The sequence below is a fragment of the Pecten maximus genome, chromosome 1, assembly GCF_902652985.1.
Source record: "Pecten maximus chromosome 1, xPecMax1.1, whole genome shotgun sequence".
Taxonomy (NCBI): domain Eukaryota; kingdom Metazoa; phylum Mollusca; class Bivalvia; order Pectinida; family Pectinidae; genus Pecten; species Pecten maximus.
In genome coordinates this window covers 21,576,004-21,594,352 of record NC_047015.1, presented here as the reverse complement: position 1 = coordinate 21,594,352, position 18,349 = coordinate 21,576,004, and the positions used below count along the sequence as shown (strand labels likewise).

The 18,349-nt window shown below is 38.1% G+C and overlaps 1 protein-coding gene across 3 annotated transcripts in view; it reads left to right on the top strand.

Annotated features, from left to right (window-relative positions):
• Positions 1–17,873, top strand: part of LOC117327593 (dynein heavy chain 3, axonemal-like) — a 75,426-nt gene extending 57,553 nt beyond the window's left edge. Inside the window, exons 59-73 of one of the 3 annotated variants that reach the window (XM_033884649.1) lie at positions 729–743; positions 5,319–5,476; positions 5,775–6,142; positions 6,481–6,597; positions 6,927–7,017; positions 7,415–7,521; positions 7,758–7,901; positions 8,155–8,318; positions 8,914–9,067; positions 9,195–9,323; positions 9,547–9,812; positions 10,006–10,094; positions 14,606–14,727; positions 14,873–14,962; positions 15,945–17,873. In XM_033884649.1, the coding sequence (XP_033740540.1) occupies positions 729–743; positions 5,319–5,476; positions 5,775–6,142; positions 6,481–6,597; positions 6,927–7,017; positions 7,415–7,521; positions 7,758–7,901; positions 8,155–8,318; positions 8,914–9,067; positions 9,195–9,323; positions 9,547–9,812; positions 10,006–10,094; positions 14,606–14,727; positions 14,873–14,962; positions 15,945–16,151 (2,221 nt within the window). In that variant the 3' untranslated portion in view covers positions 16,152–17,873. Of the gene's footprint in view, positions 1–728; positions 744–5,318; positions 5,477–5,774; positions 6,143–6,480; positions 6,598–6,926; positions 7,018–7,414; positions 7,522–7,757; positions 7,902–8,154; positions 8,319–8,913; positions 9,068–9,194; positions 9,324–9,546; positions 9,813–10,005; positions 10,095–14,605; positions 14,728–14,872; positions 14,963–15,666; positions 15,672–15,944 lie in introns of all 3 variants that reach the window. The other 2 variants (XM_033884657.1, XM_033884661.1) reach the window with 2 other exon arrangements.
• Positions 17,874–18,349: the final 476 nt, after the last annotated feature.

Genomic DNA, 18,349 nt, shown 5'->3' with positions numbered 1-18,349 from the left:
TAAATGTGAATAAAAAATGTTGCCAAACTTGCAAGGAAACAGGTTTTTTTGTCTTAATTGGCAAAAATTGAATATTTGAGGTACATGAATAATGCATTATCATTTATAATATTGAATGTTTTAGACAAATTTTATTTCCTAATGCAGTAAATTCTCTGCTTTTAGTTGAGAATTCATTAGATTGTTGTTAAAATTTTGTTTGAAGAAACGGAAGCAAAACATTACATTGGAGCTTTTAATTACCTGAAAATTGTCATGAAAGATATATTTGTATTACATAAAAATAAATCACTTTTTTATGGTATGATTTAATTGTACTAAGGTGGCATTATTATTTCAAACCTGTCATTCTATGTTTAAATGAAATTAATGAAAGCATCATTATTTGTTAAATGAACTGTCTGACATGATTACAAACTAAAGAGATAACCAAACACTATACATACAATACACCTACATTTGTAGTTCTTTATCTTATTATTTATAATAAGTTATGACCAGTTGTATTTTGTTACATACAAGTCATGTATAATTACTGTATCAGGTAGTGCAGTAGCTAGTGAGGGGTTTTACTATACAAATCAATGCACCTGGGAGGTTTTAGTTCCAATATCATATGTTAGTCATCAAATCTTTTTTAGAGTAACTAAATTGAATGGTATTACTTATAATAAGTATATAAATGTAATTATTTATCTTATCATTTGTTGTTGATATGCTTGTTTCAGGTTTAATGCCCGAGTGTAAGCACTGTGTATAGACAGCCATAATGGGCCCAACTCTGTAGTCTTATTTGTATCAGAGCTGTCACCCCGAATATCATCAACCAAATGTCTGTTTAAAACAAGGCGATCAATAGGCATACCAACACTATATCAACTGATCACTACAGTGACCACTGTCCAATCTTAGTTACATTGTCCCTTTCTATATTTTCAGATGTCCCTGTCCACATTTACCAGTGTCTCTATCCATAGTTAACATAAACAAATGTCCCTATCCATAGGGTTCAGTGTCCCTGGCTAAAGTAACCTGCATTATCCATGCCTGTATGTATATACCTGTTGTGCAATGACCATTAGGGACTTAATTACAGATGCCCCTTTCTTCAGTCCCAGATCTGTAGTTAAGATGGCCCTGTCTCTTTAATGACAAGATCCCAGATCTGTAGTAATGTGCCCGTCTTTAGTGACCAGTCCAAGATCTGTAGTTAACATGTCCCTGTCTTCAGTGACCATTCCCTGATCTGTAGTTAACATGTCCCTGTCTTCAGTGACCATTCCCTGATCTGTAGTTAACATGTCCCTGTCTTCAGTGACCATTCCCAGATCTATAGTTAACATGTCCCTGTCTTTAGTGACCATTCCCCCTGATCTATAGTTAACATGTCCCTGTCTTTAGTGACCATTCCCCCTGATCTATAGTTAACATGTCCCTGTCTTTAGTGACCATTCCCCCTGATCTATAGTTAACATGTCCCTGTCTTTAGTGACCATTCCCCCTGATCTATAGTTAACATGTCCCTGTCTTTAGTGACCATTCCCCCTGATCTATAGTTAACATGTCCCTGTCTTTAGTGACCACTCCCTGATCTGTAGTTAACATGTCCCTGTCTTTAGTGACCATTCCCTGATCTATAGTTAACATGTCCCTGTCTTTAGTGACCATTCCCCCTGATCTATAGTTAACATGTCCCTGTCTTTAGTGACCATTCCCCCTGATCTATAGTTAACATGTCCCTGTCTTTAGTGACCACTCCCTGATCTGTAGTTAACATGTCCCTGTCTTTAGTGACCATTCCCTGATCTATAGTTAACATGTCCCTGTCTTTAGTGACCATTCCCCCTGATCTATAGTTAACATGTCCCTGTCTTTAGTGACCATTCCCAGATCTATAGTTAACATGTCCCTGTCTTTAGTGACCAGTCACCTGATCTATAGTTAACATGTCCCTGTCTTTAGTGACCAGTCACCTGATCTATAGTTAACCTGTCCCTGTCTTTAGTGACCATTCCCCCTGATCTATAGTTAACATGTCCCTGTCTTTAGTGACCAGTCACCTGATCTTTTGTTAACATGTCCCTGTCTTTAGTGACCATTCCCCCTGATCTATAGTTTACATGTCCCTGTCTTTAGTGACCAGTCACCTGATCTATAGTTAACATGTCCCTGTCTTTAGTGACCAGTCACCTGATCTATAGTTAACATGTCCCTGTCTTTAGTGACCAGTCACCTGATCTTTTGTTAACATGTCCCTGTCTTTAGTGACCATTCCCCCTGATCTATAGTTTACATGTCCCTGTCTTTAGTGACCAGTCACCTGATCTATAGTTAACATGTCCCTGTCTTTAGTGACCATTCCCCGATCTATAGTTGACATGTCTCTGTCTTTAGTGACCAGTCACCTGATCTTTAGTTAACATACATGTGTATCACTACCTTTAGTGACCAGTCACCTGATCTATAGTTTACATGTCTCTGTCTTTAGTGACCAGTTGCCCTTTACCTCTGATGCTGTTTATGGTGGCCACTGAGTGATCATGGTTACATTTGTCACGGTATACATATTGTTACAGCATTTAGATCATATTAAGATCCATGTTACATTATTTTGTAAATGATTGGTTACATTTTGGGCCACAGACAATTGGTTGAGGATGTTATTAACAGAGTTTTCTGTCCTATAATGGCTTACATTCTATCTTTGAATAGAAACTACTTTATTTAGAAAATATTTACAAAATATCTCATTGCATGAACAAGCTTGCTTCGTTTATATAATCATGCATGGAATAAAACCCAACTATTAATTATAAATGTAATCATTATCATAACATTTTACAGATTTTGTGAATCTGTCAAATAATTAACAAAATGCTCTACCTGCTGAGATATTGCAATGAGATGATAGTGTTAGACAGTGAGGCAGTGTCTACTCTAAATCTTAGTCACACTGCTATAGGTAGAAAGTGGTATGACTACTATAAATCTTAGTCACACTGCTATAGGTAGAAAGTGGTATGACTACTATAAATCTTAGTCACACTGCTATAGGTAGAAAGTGGTATGACTACTATAAATCTTAGTCACACTGCTTTAGGTAGAAAGTGTTTGCTACATTCAGATCTTCTGTAGAATGAGTCCGTCCAGATTAATTTGGTTTCCCAGTTTGAGATTATGAACAAGATATCTGGATGATTTTCATTATTTTCACCTCGAGTAATATACACTGAAATTAAACTTTGAAAAAGTTATTTGTTACCTATAATGGTATTTTCTCTCTAAAATTTAGAATTTATTACAAGAAAATTGGTGAATTTTCAAAGTTGTGAATTGGATTTGTTTGGATGTTTTGTTAACAATCTCAAAACTTGAAAACCAGATTGAGTGACAGAGACTTTATACACATCAAATAATCTTGCATGTATGAAGACAGCTTGTCAATATACAGGATTATCAACATACATGTACATGTTTATTATAATAAATATTCTTCTGTTAGTGGTTACTTTGAATTTTCAGAAACAGTCCTCTAAAACGCTTCTTCATCCAGATTATATAATCTTGTAGATGATGTTCCTGTAACATTCACTCGAACGATTTTAGTAAACGCTTACGTTTTCGGAATTTATCGTTATACAAGAGATGGCGGTAGAGATGATCCGAAGAGATATGACAAATGCATTGTCCAATCAGAATGAACAAAGCAAAAAAATCCGCGAAAATATGAATGCGCTCATTCCGGGTAAATAGCACTTTCGACTATTAACCTGGTAAATAGCATTTTTGGAGGATGTGTTTCAAATAGCATTTCTATTGTCTACCTTTTATATAGTGTAAATTTAAGCTATATGAGAGTATTTTTCACTTTCAGGGGAAAAAAATCTTGTTGACTCTTCAGTTATAGACATAGATTTATAATCATTAAATGTTATCATTCATAATTAGCAAAACAGGAAGGCCACCTCAGAATAGTAATTATGTGTAGCTTTAAGGTATTAGTTTATTGAAAGGATGTCTATAAACTACCTTTTCTGAGGCTTGACATACTGAATGCTTGTAAAAAATATCTTCAATATCTACATGTAAATTCCACCAAAATGCTAGCATGTAGTGTATTTTCCCTGACAATTCATATCATATTACATAGATATACATGGTAATAAGAGTACATATGTAGTTTTTATGACATATAAGTTCTGTTTAACAAAAAACACCAAATATTCAGTGTTGCATATGCTAGACAGTAATCTTACCTTTCATAGTGTAGATAGTGTGTAGTACTAGGAACTATTGTTCTGGTTTTATGATTTAAACATTCTTGTCCTCAATAAGAGGTATAACATCTTCACTATGATATTGTCATTTTCATGCACTTTCTGTGTCAGTATATACAATGTACAACGAAAAAAAATTATGTGTATATAGTAAATATGATTTTCCCTTTTTACGTAGCAGGTCTATATATTATACCTTATATAAGGATATGATCAGAGGGCTAATGGTGCCCAATATGGACAGTTAAGTCAAAACCTTGGCCTGTAGTACAGAACTTTACAGTAAATTGTAGAGCTATTAAATGGTGGCTTATGGAGAAAAGGGTAGAGGATGGGGCCCATAAGGGTAAACTTCCATTACCAATAAGAAAACAAGGATCGTCTCTCTATATATGCTCCTGGGCATTTGTGGCCAGAGGAACTCCCTGAATCTAACATTTAGGGCAATTTTTTTTCCCCAAATTTTATTCTCACTGTTTAAACAATTGGGTTGATTAATGTAAGTCCATTTTGTTCTGGTATTAGTTAGCCATTGGCTTAGTGTTCTAGATTGATTGTGGTGTCAAGGGACATAGGCTTCCAATGACAGGAAATGTCTAAAAATATCTAGACAATGTAATGCTTTTGAAAATTTTATTAAATCACCTTTGATTCTCAATATTGCTGACAACTTCATTTTAAGTGTTCAGAAATGTACTTATAAATTAAAGACACTTTTTTGCAGCAGCCTCAATATCATTAATAGGTGTTTTTGAAATGAAGAATATTGCTGCATGTAGTCGATCGTCACTGAAAGGTCAGATGGTCCCTCTAGAAGCATCCTTAATAATTCATATTTTTGGATGTACAAAATGTGTGTGCATATCAATTTGCTTAAATATCTATATTTCCTTGTATATTGTTTGCTTTTTTGCAATATTTTTAATGCTTCTATAAATTGGTAGCCTATAACATTTATCCTCAAATACTGCAGATCATTTTTACGATTTGTATTGTCAGACTTGAATTCTAAGCATATTTATTGATTGCTTCCCCTAACAGAGGTCGTGTGGATGAAGATGTGTGGCGTTTCCTGTTGACGGGAGGAGTAGCCCTGGAAAACCCCCATCCAAACCCTGCTCCGGAGTGGCTGGGAGACAAGTCCTGGGGAGAGCTTGTACGAGCCAGCAACCTACCTAACATGAAAGGACTCTTTCAGCGTGAGTATCTCACTAGTAATGATATTGCTTTGATTTTATGTAAAACATGTTAGGTCAATAGTGGATGTGTTAGTGTATTTACTGTAAATGGACATATTTTAAGGGTTTCAGTTTAATTATTTTTATAGAAAATCATTTAGGCATGTCAATTCATCAATGTGCTATATAAGCTGTTAAAAATCATAGTTATGCTAAAATTTGAATGTTCCAAATTAAGTATGTTTACAGTACATGGCCGTTTACTACTTATTAATAAAAACTAAATTTGACATACAGATACATATATGTCTCTTTACAGATGTGAAAGAGAACATTGGGGAATGGAAAAAGATGTATGACTCCCCAACTCCTCAGATCCACAAGTACCCCAGTCCTTTCGACACACTTAGAGGCATGTTCAAGATGGTTGTATTGAGATGTCTACGACCAGACAAAATCATCCCTGCTGTACAGAATTTCATAGTGGAAAATCTAGGTCAGTCTTACATTGAACCTCCCACCTTTGACCTGGCAGGTTCATTCAGAGACTCCAATTGCTGTGCCCCTCTGATCTTTGTTTTGTCACCCGGCGCTGATCCTATGATGGCACTGCTCAAGTTTGGTGAGAGTAAAGGCTACTCTACAGCAGCTGGTACAATCCAGACCATTTCTCTTGGTCAGGGTCAGGTAAGAGAAATAACTCAGATATTCAAATGTTGTTCTTACATGCCATACATAATATTATGCTAGTGATCTCTTTGATGTAAGCAATGTTGTATTGCATCTTGTCTGTTGTAAACCACCTATTAAAAAGGTATTGAAAGCATACAGATATAGACACCTTGTTTTAAAATTCTTTGATTAAATGATACATGTTATTTCAGCCAAGAGTTTATGGAAAATTGTTCTCACAAAGGATGTAAAAACATATAGATCATTCATCATCATTTTCAGACCAAGAAGATAATTTTTGTGTGCACACAACAATTTTATATGAAACTCAGTAAAAGAATTGACTATTACAGGGTCCAATAGCAGCAGGTATGATAGACAAGGCAATAAAGAATGGGTCGTGGGTAGTACTACAGAACTGTCATCTGGCCACCAGTTGGATGCCCAAGCTAGAGAAGATCTGCGAGGAGGTAAGTGAGGGAAAGTGTTTTCTGATCTGAGGATTAAGTTTACAGAAATTTCTACTTACAGCTCATCAATCAATATTGGAAGCCCTGAATTATGATAATGTTTACATATCAGTGTACAATTATATTGTTATATAATATTGATAATCTTCTGTTTCACAATACTTATAACAGTGAAATGACAGGTTGTCATTGTCAAAAACAATAATTGCCAAAAAGGATCTGCTTTTTCATTAAAATAAATTCTATGATAAAAATATTTCAAGTAGAAATGCACTATATGAAATTATAAACATGTCGTTTTTATATGTATCACCATGTTTAATTTTAAGGTGATTATACCAGAAGAGACAAACAAAGACTTCCGTCTCTGGCTTACCAGCTATCCATCAGAACAGTTCCCAGTGTCTATCCTACAGAATGGTAGGTTAAACCTTCACTCACGTACTGTACAGCAATGTCACTGTTTTAAGACATGTTTTAACTACCTTTCTGTACAGCAATGTCACTGTTTTAAGACATGTTTTAACTACCTTTCTGTACAGTAATGTCACTGTTTTAAGACATGTTTAACTACCTTTCTGTACAGCAATGTCACTGTTTTAAGACATGTTTTAACTACCTTTCTGTACAGCAATGTCACTGTTTTAAGACATGTTTAACTACCTTTCTGTACAGTAATGTCACTGTTTTAAGACATGTTTTAACTACCTTTCTGTACAGTAATGTCACTGTTTTAAGACATGTTTTAACTACCTTTCTGTACAGTAATGTCACTGTTTTAAGACATGTTTTAACTACCTTTCTGTACTGTTTGTAGGTGTGAAGATGACCAATGAACCACCTAAGGGTCTGAGAGCCAACCTTCTACGGTCCTACCTCAATGATCCTATATCTGATCCCTCCTTCTTTGGAGGTTGTAACAAGGTTGGTATTTGCTAACAAATCTTACTGTTGTTTCTGAATATCAGAATGAATGGTTGGTTTTGAATTTACTATGATACTTATACACTTATCAAATTTTAAAAGAATTCTACATCACCCTTATATAATTGTAAATTAAGTTCACTGGATTTATATATAATAGTTGATGGGTATAAACTTGTAAAACTTGATCAATTCATCTTTGAATCTATATTTACGGTACTTGTTGCTACTTACAGCCTGTGAAATTCCATAAGATGTTGTTTGGACTGTCATTCTTCCATGCCATGGTGCAGGAACGCAGGAAGTTTGGTCCCCTAGGATGGAATATTCCATATGAATTCAACGAATCTGATCTCCGTATCAGTCTCAGGCAGATGTTGGTATGTAGTTTGTAGTAAACTATGTTTGTAAGCAAAAAATTATCACATAGGTATTGAAAAAGTTCGAACTGTTGTAAGAGAAGTTAGAATTAGTCCATGAGAAAAAAAAAAGATAATTAATAGATTAGAATTTTTTGTGTTTTCAGCGTGTGTTTCAACATTCTTTGGTTTAAAGTTAAGATCACTTAATCCAAATATTCCATTGATAAATGCGTAGACTGCATGTAGATGATATTGAGCCATTTTATTTTAGATGTTCCTAAATGATTATGAGGAGCTGCCCCTGCCTGCTCTTACCTATCTGACTGGTCAGTGTAACTATGGTGGGCGTGTGACTGATGACAAGGATAGACGACTTCTCGTCTCCATCCTCTCCATCTTCTTCACAAAGGAAATCATCACAAACAAGGACTACAGGCATGCTAGTTACTTGATTATCATCTTTTCACCTCAAACATAGCTTGCTAAGCTTAGTTTCAAACTAGGGAGAGATAAGCTTGTAACTATTAGTATTCAGCTGGTTAATTCTTTACAAAAATTATGGGCTGGTAGCCAGTCTATTTTATTCTCTCGTTGCAACACTTGTTATCATCATGAATATTATAGAATTACTGGTCTATTGGACTTTCTTTTCTTTCTAGAAAAAGAGATAATTTCATTTATGGAAGCGATATGAAGGAAACGACGTCAAGCATATGCAATACTTTGGCATCTTTATTGTGCTGAGTGATTGAACTCTTTTCAGTTGTTCATTCTCCCTGTGTTCTGATTGGTCTGTTTAATATGTAATTCTTATACATGTATGTTACAGATGTTCAATGTTAATTTCTTTTGTAACTTTAAAATACATATTCTATCTGCTTTATTAGCCCTATAGACCTTTTCTGTTTTCATGAGTTGTGATTCAGAACCAAGTATTTATAACTTGAAATCGGAGCAGGCATTCTGTAACCTTAGAAAATTGTAGTAATGACTTGACAGTCACCTGACTAATTAAGAATTGTAATTTTAGGTTTTCCCCGAGTGGACTGTATTATGCCCCAGAGGAAGGTGAACACCAGACCTACATTGACTATATTAGGACCCTGCCAATTAACCCCAATCCTGAGGTATTTGGGCTACATGAGAACGCAGACATTAGCAAGGACAACCAGGAAACACAGCTGGTAGGTGTTCATATACAGGCAATACTATTTTATAATGTTATTGGTTTAAACAGGAATTTTCCTTTGAACAGTTTGAAAAGCAGTGAAGAAATTCCTTTTCATTTCCACTCTTTTTGCATCCTTTCAGTTATTTGACAACATCTTGCTTACTCTGCCAAGGCAGCAAAGCAAGGGAGGTAAATCCACTGGGTCAGTTATCCAGGACCTGTCTGTTGATATCCTCAGCAAGTTACCTGCAGACTTTGACTTGGAACATGTAAGTGAACTCAATATGTTGCACAGTTATCTTAAGACAAAAATGTAATTTGCCTTGATAAATAAATTTGTATAATATTTCGGTAAAAGTTTAAAGGTTTTTTTTTTACTGAAAATGAAGCTATGCAGACAAGTGATGATAGTGGAATTTGCTTCAGTTTTTTTCTGCTAAATTTGTAGAATACATAATAAATGATTGTAAAATGTACCTCTTTGTCCTACAGGTGATTAAAAAGTACCCTGTTGTGTACGACGAGTCAATGAACACTGTACTGAGACAAGAACTCATCCGCTTTAATCGTCTGACCAAGGTGGTGCGGATCTCACTCATCAATTTACAGAAAGCCATTAAGGGATTGGTACTCATGTCCTCTGATCTGGAGGAAGTGTTCCAGAGTATGCTCAATGGCAAGGTCCCAGCAGTGTGGGCATCCAAGTCATACCCTTCACTTAAACCTTTGGGCAGTTACATCAACGATCTTCTGGCTCGGTACACAGTTATCACCTCTTTTGTATACACAGTATCAGCCTGTATTTCAGCTGGTCTTTTGAGTTATAAGAGCTTTGCTTTTCATGAAAATAAAGAGAGATATAATCAAGGTCTAGAAACTTTCTTGTAAAATTTAACACACCTGACTGATAAGTTGTATGTTATTTGTGACAAATTCCTATTGGTATTACAGATTGAAATTCTTCAGTGATTGGATAGAAGTGGGTATTCCAGCAACTTTCTGGCTTTCTGGTTTCTACTTCACACAGTCCTTCCTCACAGGTAAATGTTAACCGTACTGTTGTTCTGAAATAACATTGTCAAAAACAGGATTATCTGATTGTCAGTAAGATTAATAATGACAAATATTGGACTGACAGTGACCAACCCCTGTCCTAATATTGGACTGACAGTGACTACCCATGTCCTAATATTGAACTGACAGTGACCAACCCTGTCCTAATATTGGACTGACAGTGACTACCCATGTCCTAATATTGAACTTACAGTGACTACCCCTCCCGTCCTAATATTGGACTGACAGTAACTACCCCTGTCCTAATATTGGACTGACAGTGACTACCCCTCCCGTCCTAATATTGAACTAACAGTGACTACCCCTGTCCTAATATTGGACTGACAGTGACTACCCCTGTCCTAATATTGGACTGACAGTGACTACCCCTCCCGTCCTAATATTGGACTGACAGTAACTACCCCTGTCCTAATATTGGACTGACAGTGACTACTCCCTCCCGTCCTAATACTGGACTGACAGTGACTACCCCTCCCTGTCCTAATATTGGACTGACAGTGACTACCCCTCCCTGTCCTAATATTGGACTGACAGTGACTACCCCTGTCCTAATATTGGACTGACAGTGACTACCCCTCCCATCCTAATATTGGACTGACAGTAACTACCCCTGTCCTAATATTGGACTGACAATAACTACCCCTGTCCTAATATTGGACTGACAGTAACTACCCCTGTCCTAATATTGGACTGACAGTAACTACCCCTGTCCTAATATTGGACTGACAGTGACTACCCCTCCCGTCCTAATATTGGACTGACAGTGACTACCCCTCCCGTCCTAATATTGGACTGACAGTGACTACCCCTCCTGTCCTAATATTGGACTAACAGTGACTACCCCTGTCCTAATACTGGACTGACAGTAACTACCCCTCCCTGTCCTAATATTGGACTAACAGTGACTAACCCTGTCCTAATATTGGACTGACAGTAACTACCCCTCCCGTCCTAATATTGGACTGACAGTAACTACCCCTGTCCTAATATTGGACTGACAGTGACTACCCCTCCCGTCCTAATATTGGACTGACAGTAACTACCCCTCCCTGTCCTAATATTGGACTGACAGTAACTACCCCTGTCCTAATATTGGACTGACAGTAACTACCCCTGTCCTAATATTGGACTGACAGTAACTACCCCTGTCCTAATATTGGACTGACAGTGACTACCTCTCCCGTCCTAATATTGGACTGACAGTAACTGTCCCCGTCCTAATATTGGACTGACAGTGACTACCCCTCCCGTCCTAATATTGGACTGACAGTGACTACCCCTGTCCTAATATTGGACTGACAGTGACTACCCCTCCCGTCCTAATATTGGACTGACAGTGACTACCCCTCCCTTTCCTAGTATTGGACTGACAGTGACTACACCTGTCCTAATATTGGACTGACAGTAACTACCCCTGTCCTAATATTGGACTGACAGTGACTACCCCTCCCGTCCTAATATTGGACTGACAGTAACTACCCCTCCCTGTCCTAATATTGGACTGACAGTAACTACCCCTGTCCTAATATTGGACTGACAGTAACTACCCCTGTCCTAATATTGGACTGACAGTGACTACCCCTGTCCTAATATTGGACTGACAGTGACTACCCCTCCCGTCCTAATATTGGACTGACAGTAACTACCCCTGTCCTAATATTGGACTGACAGTAACTACCCCTGTCCTAATATTGGACTGACAGTAACTACCCCCGTCCTAATATTGGACTGACAGTGACTACCCCTCCCGTCCTAATATTGGACTGACAGTGACTACCCCTCCCTTTCCTAATATTGGACTGACAGTAACTACCCCTGTCCTAATATTGGACTGACAGTAACTACCCCTGTCCTAATATTGGACTGACAGTGACTACCCCTCCCGTCCTAATATTGGACTGACAGTGGCTATCCCTCCCTGTCCTAATATTGGACTGACAGTAACTACCCCTGTCCTAATATTGGACTGACAGTGACTACCCCTGTCCTAATATTGGACTGACAGTGACTACCCCTGTCCTAATATTGGACTGACAGTGACTACCCCTCCCTGTCCTAATATTGGACTGACAGTAACTACCCCTGTCCTAATATTGGACTGACAGTAACTACCCCTGTCCTAATATTGGACTGACAGTAACTACCCCTGTCTTAATACTGGACTGACAGTGACTACCCCTGTCCTAATACTGGACTGACAGTGACTACCCCTGTCCTAATATTGGACTGACAGTAACTACCCCTGTCCTAATATTGGACTGACAGTGACTACCCCTCCCGTCCTAATATTGGACTGACAGTGGCTACCCCTGTCCTAATATTGGACTGACAGTGACTACCCCTCCCGTCCTAATATTGGACTGACAGTGACTACCCCTCCCGTCCTAATATTGGACTGACAGTGACTACCCCTCTCCTAATACTGGACTGACAGTGGCTACCCCTGTCCTAATATTGGACTGACAGTGACTACCCCTGTCCTAATATTGGACTGACAATGACTTCCCCTCCTGTCCTAATACTGGACTGACAGTAACTACCCCCGTCCTAATATTGGACTGACAGTGACTACCCCTCCCTGTCCTAATATTGAACTAACAGTGACTACCCCTTTCCTAATACTGGACTGACAGTGATTACCCCTGTCCTAATATTGGACTGACGATGATTACCCCTGTCCTAATATTGGACTGACAGTAACTACCCCTGTCCTAATATTGGACTGACAGTAACTTCCCCTGTCCTAATATTGGACTGACGATGATTACCCCTGTCCTAATATTGGACTGACAGTAACTACCCCTGTCCTAATATTGGACTGACAGTAACTACCCCTCCCGTCCTAATATTGGACTGACAGTAACTACCCCTGTCCTAATATTGGACTGACAGTAACTACCCCTGTCTTAATACTGGACTGACAGTGACTACCCCTGTCCTAATACTGGACTGACAGTGACTACCCCTGTCCTAATATTGGACTGACAGTAACTACCCCTGTCCTAATATTGGACTGACAGTGACTACCCCTCCCGTCCTAATATTGGACTGACAGTGGCTACCCCTGTCCTAATATTGGACTGACAGTGACTACCCCTCCCGTCCTAATATTGGACTGACAGTGACTACCCCTCCCGTCCTAATATTGGACTGACAGTGACTACCCCTCTCCTAATACTGGACTGACAGTGGCTACCCCTGTCCTAATATTGGACTGACAGTGACTACCCCTGTCCTAATATTGGACTGACAATGACTTCCCCTCCTGTCCTAATACTGGACTGACAGTAACTACCCCCGTCCTAATATTGGACTGACAGTGACTACCCCTCCCTGTCCTAATATTGAACTAACAGTGACTACCCCTTTCCTAATACTGGACTGACAGTGATTACCCCTGTCCTAATATTGGACTGACGATGATTACCCCTGTCCTAATATTGGACTGACAGTAACTACCCCTGTCCTAATATTGGACTGACAGTAACTTCCCCTGTCCTAATATTGGACTGACGATGATTACCCCTGTCCTAATATTGGACTGACAGTAACTACCCCTGTCCTAATATTGGACTGACAGTAACTACCCCTCCCGTCCTAATATTGGACTGACAGTGATTACCCCTCCTAGTCCTAATATTGGACTGACAGTAACTACCCCTGTCCTAATATTGGACTGACAGTGACTACCCCTGTCTTAATATTGGACTGACAGTGACTACCCCTGTCCTAATATTGGACTGACAGTGATTACCCCTCCTAGTCCTAATATTGGACTGACAGTAACTACCCCTGTCCTAATATTGGACTGACAGTAACTACCCCTGTCCTAATATTGGACTGGCAGTAACTTCCCCTGTCCTAATATTGGACTGACGATGATTACCCCTACTAGTCCTAATATTGGACTGACAGTAACTACCCCTGTCCTAATATTGGACTGACAGTAACTACCCCTGTCCTAATATTGGACTGACAGTGACTACCCCTCCCGTCCTATATTGGACTGACAGTGACTACCCCTCCTGTCCTAATATTGGACTGACAGTAACTACTCCTGTCCTAATATTGGACTGACAGTAACTACCCCTGTCCTAATATTGGACTGACAATGACTTCCCCTCCTGTCCTAATATTGGAATAACAGTGACTACCCCTGTCCTACTACTGGACTGACGATGATTACCCCTGTCCTAATATTGGACTGACAGTGATTACCCCTCCTAGTCCTAATATTGGACTGACAGTGACTACCCCTGTCCTAACATTGGACTGACAGTAACTACCCCTGTCTTAATATTGGACTGAAAGTGACTACCCCTCCCGTCCTAATACTGGACTGACGGTGACTAACCCTGTCCTAATATTGGACTGACAGTGACTACCCCTGTCCTAATATTGGACTGACAGTGTCATGTAATTGTGCCCTTATCCTTTATACTAGACATCTTATAATACTGGTTATTGTCTGTTGTAGGTGTGTCCCAGAACTATGCAAGAAAATACACAATTCCCATTGATGCTGTTGGTTTTGAGTTTGAGGTTACAAAGGAAGAGAAGGAAATGACAAAAAAACCCGAGGATGGAGCTTTTGTTTATGTAAGGCATTAATAAATGATTCTTAAATAATTTCTGAACATTCTTTTTTTTTTAAATTTTTTTTTAGTTGTATAATAGAAGTCGAGCATTTGTAACAATTACATTGTAGGGATATGGTGAAATAAATATTCTGTTCTTATTTCAGGGCTTATTCTTGGAAGGATCTCGCTGGGATCGAGAAAAGATGGTGTTGGGAGAATCCCTACCAAAGATCCTTTTCGACACCATGCCTGTGGTATCCTTTGGAAATTTAACTTATTTTGTCTGCACTTTATGTTATTTTTGATAACTTCACTGTGAAGTAAGGGGTAAGGGTACAATGGTATCATGGATGAGATGTCCTCCTTGAGGATAATGAGGTCAATGGTTGTAATGGACTACAGGGGTATAATGTGGTGCTGGGTTGTAATGAACTACAGGGGTATAATGTGGTGCTGGGTTGTAATGGACTACAGGGGTATAATGTGGTTCTGGGTTGTAATGGACTACAGGGGTATAATGTGGTGCTGGGTTGTAATGGACTACAGGGGTATAATGTGGTTCTGGGTTGTAATGGACTACAGGGGTATAATGTGGTGCAGGGTTGTAATGGACTACAGGGGTATAATGTGGTGCTGGGTTGTAATGAACTACAGGGGTATAATGTGTTGCTGGGTTGTAATGGACTACAGGGGTATAATGTGGTGCTGGGTTGTAATGGACTACAGGGGTATAATGTGGTGCTGGGTTGTAATGGACTACAGGGGTATAATGTGGTTCTGGGTTGTAATGGACTACAGGGGTATAATGTGGTGCTGGGTTGTAATGGACTACAGGGGTATAATGTGGTTCTGGGTTGTAATGGACTACAGGGGTATAATGTGGTGCTGGGTTGTAATGGACTACAGGGGTATAATGTGGTGCTGGGTTGTAAAATGTGAGATTTTTATTTAGCCAAAGTATATCTGTGTCAAACCATGCTCACCTTTTAAAAACTGCAAAGCAAAATCATTTGATATAATAATATTTACATTTTCTTTATATTAACAAAGCTAGGTATGATTTACATAAATACAGTACAGCAGTCATTGAAATTTAGAAATGGATAAAACATATGGTTCATTGAAAAGAGTAGAGGGTATCAAATGGTACCAAAGGAAAATGCCAATCCTTAGGATTAGTGTTAACATCAGCCGTCTACTCCGGTCAGAATGTATTTCCTTAATCAAAACTTTCAGATCTGGCTAAAGCCCAATCGTATGGACCAATTTGCTAAGAAGAACACTTACTCATGTCCTGTGTACAAGACGAGTGCCAGGCGGGGTGTGCTATCAACCACTGGACATTCCACCAACTTTGTCCTGTTTATAGAACTAGCATCGGACAAAACTGCAGATCACTGGATCAACCGTGGTGTAGCTGGACTGTGTCAGCTGGACGACTAATGCATTGTGTATGCCATTCTCCTAGCAGGGTCTATAAAGACCTTGTATGTGTGATATATACTGCTGAACACAAAAAATACTGCTGTTAATATACTGCTGTCTGTTAATATACTGCTGTTTATATACATTGTCTACCATTTATGTTTAACACCAAACATTCCATCAAAGTATTATTAGACGTTATTTATTTTGTATGCAATGCGTACTGCTTTTATAATGGACTGTGAAGAAAGAAGCTGTACTGTGATAAAACATGGAGAGAGGCTCTCTGTTTAATCTGACAAAGTCTTGTGATCTGTGATAAAAGTTGGAGAAGCTTTGAGGACTGTGATGTAAATTAGAGAGAGGCTTTGTGAACGGTGATGTAACCTGGAAAAAGACTGTCAACCATGATGTAACTCAGAGAGAGGGTCTATGTGAACTGAGCCAAAGAGAGGCTGCAGATGCTGGGACGTATGAAGATACTGTACTTTACATTTTGTTAAAGTCAACGTATATATTACAAGGCCAATGATAATATTACCAGACACATTATTACAGAACATCATGTCTTGATTTTTGGCTTTATTATTTACTGGAAATGAACTTGTACATATTTTGAAATATAAAAACTCACTTGTCCTATTTCATTTAGATGATTAGGACATGATATTTGTTTCTACCACCAATAATGATATATGTGCCTTGACTTGAAGCATTCCAATTTTTAAGCATTTTATTTTAGTTGTTTTGTAAACATTTTTGTGATGTCTCTTTTGTAGCATGCCATAATATATAGCTCTTTGAGCATGCCATATATTCTCATGTGCTGATCTAGTTAACATAGTGTTTGTGTGTATTTACACATTCATCAAATATATGTAGCATAATTAATGTTAATAAATGTTAATTTTTGTATATAATTTTATGGAGAGTTTTATCCGTCCATTAATACAGAATCAAGTTGACCTCAATCCTGTGATTTTGATAATGAATATTTTTGACAATATCCTTTATAATTGTCACTGTTATTGTTTTCACTCAGTCAGTTCATCTTGTATATTCATCTGATTTTATCCTGTCGATGATGAAGGGGAGGGTGGGTTATACAGCTGTGTGTTGAGTTTGCCAGTATGTAGTGTAGATATTGTTTTATGTATATTTTATCTTGTGATAACAGACTTTTAACTCCGTCCTATAAGTTTTCATACAGATTAATACAGAACGAATATTTACACCAACTTATAGTGTAATTTGTATGTCAGTGGTAACAGTTATCAAATACATATATTATCTTGTATATTAAATATTTAAGATAAACACAACAAAGTTGTGCCCTTAGTTTGAAAGCAGGGTTTGGTAATTGAAAGTTTCAGAAAAAATCATTTCAACCATTCTATAATGATGAATCTGATGAATTAATGTAAAATAACAGGGTCTTGCTAAAAACTCTGTTGGAATCTTTTTAAAAAATTGCTGATGAAATAAAACAATTGAAGAAAATAAAAACAGAATGAAATACATAAATCATAATAAAAAGTTTTTGAAGAATTAATCATTGTATATGTTTGCATGTGTGCCAAACGTAGGGATCTTTGTCCCCTAATACCATGATGATAATGATACAGGAAGTGGCCAAACCAGACCATGATGCTGCTGACTGGTTATGTGATTGTCTATCAACACTTCTTCGTGTATACTACTGTTGGCTGTGTATCACAATAAATTATTTTGTAACGTTGATTTTCTCTGAGGTTATTTTTCATCTCCTGCCGACCAGTCATGACACTTAAATGAAGGTCCACAGAAAACAAGACAATTCAGCGAATTATGTGCCAAGAATGCGCAGATAATGAGTTCGTGGATAAAAATTGAAAATAAAGGTCAGAGTGACCTACTTTTGATACATGACTTTCAAATGTAAAGTATGAAATTCAAGTGAGAAATAGTGTAGGAGACGGAGCAAGGACAAACTTTCCCTTGGTGTAGTCAGAGTGACCAAGATGGACCGATTCCCCAACTATGAAGCTCCAGAAACTTGTAAAGTCGTGTGGGAGAAAGAATCCAGACAAACGTTTTCTTTGATGTAGGTCAAAGGTCGAAATGTAGGTCAATGACCTACTTTCGATGCTTGACACACTGCCTCAATAATGTGAACCCATGCAAACAGTGATTAGTATGAAGTTTCAGTGGCAAAATGTTGTCTTTGATGTACAAGG